At 42.4% G+C, this 4,824-nt stretch overlaps 1 protein-coding gene across 1 annotated transcript; it reads right to left on the minus strand.

The window, feature by feature from the left end:
• Nucleotides 1-707: 707 nt before the first annotated feature.
• Nucleotides 708-1,925, minus strand: LOC126705076 (uncharacterized). Its single transcript, XM_050404030.1, has one exon. The coding sequence runs from the start codon at nt 1,923-1,925 to the stop codon at nt 708-710; it is 1,218 nt and encodes a 405-aa protein (XP_050259987.1).
• Nucleotides 1,926-4,824: the final 2,899 nt, after the last annotated feature.

Raw genomic sequence — 4,824 nt, forward strand, 5'->3', positions numbered from 1 at the left:
CCTTGCCTAATACCTCTTGAGGGGAGGAAAGGGTCAAGACTGCCACCATTCAAGAGCAGAGAAGTGGATACAGTGGTAACACAACTCATAATAAGCTTAATGAGGTTATCTGGAAAATTGAAGCGAGTGAGCATCTCCCTAATAAAGCTCCACTCAATTCTATCATAGGCTTTTTCCAAATCGATCTTGATGGCCATGATCCCTCTATTTCCTTTGGTTTTCCCAATGGTGTGAATTAATTATTGGACAATGATAACATTATCAACACCTCTCCTTCCTGGGACGAAAGCAATCTGGTAAGGCGAAACAAGCTTGTCTAGATGAGGTCTGATTCTGGCAACTAAAATCTTGGTGATTATCTTGTAGACTGAGTTGCATAAACTAATTGGTCTGTAGTTCCCAATAGTTTCTGGACCTTGAATCTTAGGAATGAGAACAATATGAGTGTTGTTGAGATACTCGGGAACTTTCCTAGTAGTGAAGACTTTTTCAACCTCCTTCCTCACTGATTCCCCCACAATGAGCCAAAACCTTTGTTAGAAGCCAGCATGTAACCCATCCGGACCCGGGGCCTTGTAAGGTTTCATAGACCAGAGAGCCTCCTTTATTTCTTCTGTGGAAACCATGACATCAATCGACTGCTTAACCTCCTCTGACAGCTTAACATGCCACTGCTCCAGACAAAGGGGGGACCAAGAGACCATCTCTTAAGCAGTGGTGTACAAATTTTGGAACCCTGCCCTAAAATGCTCCATAACCTCCCTATCCTCAGTGAGCCACACCTCCCTTTCATCTTTGACTGCCGCAATGTGATTTCTTTTCCTCCGAGCAAGGGTAGAAACATGATAAAAGGAGGTGTTCCTATCCCCTTGGATCATCCAGTTCAACCTAGACTTCAACAGCCAAAGATCACGCTCTTGGTCCAAAACAGTTTCCAATTCACTAAAGAGCTGCTTCTCAAGACAAATAAGAGAGGAGCTAGGATTATTGGACAGTGCCTTCTGAGTGCCATAAATTCTAGCCAAAATTCTCCTTTTCCTCAGATGGATGTTGCCAAAGTGGTTTTTATTCCACACAGAAGCATCTTTAGAGAAATAATCAATGGACTCTGATAAATCTCTATTCCCATTCCAAGCTTTGGAAACAATGGTGGGAAAAGAGGTGTCAGAAAGCCAAAATTCTTGAAACCGGAACGGCTTGATGAGCTTTACTATACTGACTGGTGCCGCTTCCATGAGAACTGGGCAATGATCAGAGTGACACCTAGGGAGGTGGGTTACTCTAGCATTCGGGTAAACAACGCACCAATCCGGGTTCATAAAAAATCTATCTATCCTTTCAAGAATTAAATTACTGATATCTCTCTTATTAGACCAAGTATATCTGGGACCCGAGAATCCCATATCCACCATACTACATCTATCAAGGCAATCCTTAAAAGCCAGAGATCGATTAATATTAACGCCTCTACCTCCGAATTTATCCTCATCAATTAACGGCTCATTAAAATCACCAGCAATGACCCACGGCAACTTATGCAAATCAGCAACTTTAGTTAAATTCTCCCACAAAATACATCTCTCCTCACTCCTAGGACTGGCATAAATAGCAGTAAATAACCAAGTAAGTCTAGAAGCTCGTACCTTAACTTCAACGTGAATTTCCTGCTCTGTCTTTGCAAGTAACTCCACTTCTACTAAGTCAGCATTCCAAAGAAGCCATAAACCACCAGAAAGTCCAATGGTATTTGTGTGGATGGCACCATCGAACGGCAACCTATCAGTGATTGCCTTCGCTCTATCACCCCCTAGCTTCGTCTCCATAACCACAAGAATGGCCGGATTATGCTCTTGGACTAAATTACGAATATGATCCTGAAAATAAGGCTTCAGGACACCTCTATTGTTCCAAATAATAAAATTCATGGAGGGATGGAGGAAAAGAACAACGGAACAAAATTTAGAGAAAAGGAGTAGCCCCATTTCCCTCATCGGACACCATGCGATCTTCAGCAAGGCCTCCACCATCGGACACCATATGAACTTCAACAAGGCTCCCAACTTCACTATCTGAACTCTGGGAAGAAATTTGAACTCCTTCATCGGACTCCATGTGCTCATCGGCGTGACTCTTCTCTCCGATAGCTTGGATTTGCAGATTCCACTCATCTTCTGTACCAACAAAAGATCCGGTCTCGACATTAGTAGTCGTCGAGAATTCAAAAGTGGTGCCGGCGGAAATGTTGGACACAGAACAAGAAGCAGATGGCTGGGTGAGGGGCGGGTTAGTGCTTTTCTTCTCTGAACTTTCCACACAAGGAGAGGCGGCTGTGATAGGTAAAGTTACAGAGGCTAGTTTTCTAGCCAAATGTTTCTTGCTTTTCACTGAGGACAGGTGGGCTATGGGAACACGGGGAGCTTGGCATGGGCTATTTTCCTGCTTTAAACAAGCCATTGCAGCCTTAAAATTATCCACAGAAAGCTTAGCCGAATTTGGGCTTGAACTAGAAGTGGGCCTATCCTTAAAATTTAAAACATCAGTAGACTTTGAAGCCCACAATTTCGTCCCAATCTTGGACCCAGCCCCAAACTTAGGATTGGCAAGCCTTTGCAGTAAGTTTTTCCTTGATGAAAGATCACCAACGGCCATGCACGTACCTTCCGCAAAAACTGGAGGCAGTTGGCTTGAGGACAACCATGCCGAGCTGCTAGAAATTCCTGAACCACGCCCAGTACCATTTTCTGTCCTTTTCCCTTTCTGTCCGTTACCTTTCCTAGTCACCAACATCCACGGACCGTAGTGCCCCTCCACGTCCGTCGCCTCACATGCATTGTGCGTGACAGCGTCGTGCAAGTTCTGCAGATCGGCGCTACCTTCATCTGCGGTTTCCTTCCTCGGAGCTTCCGGTTCCTTTTCCTTATCCTTGCGAATAATGTATGGGCAAGCTTCAATCTTGTGCCCAACTCTGCCACACGAAAAACACAACTTATGGATTCCCTAGTAAGTAACCACTTGCTCAAACCGGCCAATCAGAATGCTGTTAACAAGCGGCTTGTTGATATCGATCTGGATACACAGTCTAGCATATCTACCACCCGCCTCCAATGCAGTATGCGAATCAATCCGTAGCACCTTGCCAATGGAGTCACCAATTTCCTTAAGAACCTTTGTTTCGTATAGCTCGATGGGAAGCGCATTAAGCCTGATCCAAGCAGCAACTAGAGAGACGTTTGCCGTCGCCGGCTTGAAAAACGGCTCCCACGGTCTCAATGAAAGGAAGTGGTCTCCGATGAACCACGGGCCCTTCTTGATCACCCTCTCTAAATCATCCTTGGAGTAGAATCTGACTAAGAAGAAGCCATAAGTGAGATCAATGCAATCCATTCTCCCTTCAGGTCTCCAAAGTTGCGCCAATCTGCTTTGCATATAGTTGAGACCCATAGTTTTCCCAATCAGTTTCACTATGAGAGCCTTGGACCAGGGGCCACGAATGCGTTTCTTAGTTTCTTTAGACAACATGATTCTCACCTGCCCTTCACGGACGGGGGTGGAGGCCTCTCCACACTCATCATCGGAGTCTATGTCCTCCTCCATTTGGTCGGTCAAGTCAAAAGCTTGAGCAAAGGCACCTGGTATTTCCCCCACCAGTTTGTCCTTAAAAGATGGTTTGGTATTGGGGCCTCTGGCTTGGTTTTCTAACGTGGGCGAGGAAGCCCGATATCCGCCGTTAAACTCCGCATGACTGAAATCTTTAACCTTTTTGTTGCTCCAGGCGAGCTCAGCTTCTTCCTCTCTAGAGAGAGTTCGTGAAGTCATTTTTTTAAAAGAATGGAATTAGAACTTCTATAGAGAATTGCAAAAAGCTAGCTCACTTGATATGTCCATGAGGAACATCTTAACACACACACAAGAGAAAATCATAATTTTAGTACAACAAAGTCGTTGAAATTCCTGACTTTTAGTTCTTGGCTCCGTATAATTTGCCCCACTTACCACATGATGGAAAGTGAAGGTCTGCTAAATTTATTTTTTCCTAAGGATGTTAGGGCATGTTTCACAAGCATGCTGAAATATAATAGGTATGTAATCACATATATTTATTGATGACCTTATTGTTAACTTCTCAAGCATTGCACAATCCTTAGTTGTTCTCCATTATCATTTACTAGCTAGGGCTACTTCTCATCTTAGTTTTGGCTCCAGAACTGGAAATTTGCTTATGCCTAAAGTTATTATTTTTAATTATCCTTTTGTATGGATTTGTATATTACAGTTAATTGTTAATTGCTTTTTAATTATTAAAGTAAAAGTAAAAAATATAGAAAGAGGACTAAAAATTCGAGAGAAATTCATGGAATTAACGTGCATGATTTGGTTTGATGGACTAATTACTTGCACTACAAAAATGGATTTGGTTTTTTTAATACATGTAACATTAGGATTCTTAGCAGAATGAACCTGAATTAGGATAATACAACATACTTCGGGCTTGACTAGATTGTACAATGGGCTTGTACACGTCTATGTTTAGTCCACAACTTCTCTGCAATTATCAAACTTTTGGCTAGTTAGCACCCATTACTACTCAAGTACAAGCTTGTCACAACACCCATTGAAAAATACTTAATTATCAAATACTAAAAATTATATGTTTACTCCAATAACATAAGTACTTAAAATGAGGAACGAAATTTATCAACCATCTGGCAATCAAAGACACAAGTTATTGATAAAAATAGGGCAGTGATAAAATCCCAGTCTTTTGGAGTCTGAATTATCAAACATCCCTTAAATAAAAAAAATTAAGGAATGTATACGTAGAGG

The sequence above is a fragment of the Quercus robur genome, chromosome 11, assembly GCF_932294415.1.
Source record: "Quercus robur chromosome 11, dhQueRobu3.1, whole genome shotgun sequence".
Taxonomy (NCBI): domain Eukaryota; kingdom Viridiplantae; phylum Streptophyta; class Magnoliopsida; order Fagales; family Fagaceae; genus Quercus; species Quercus robur.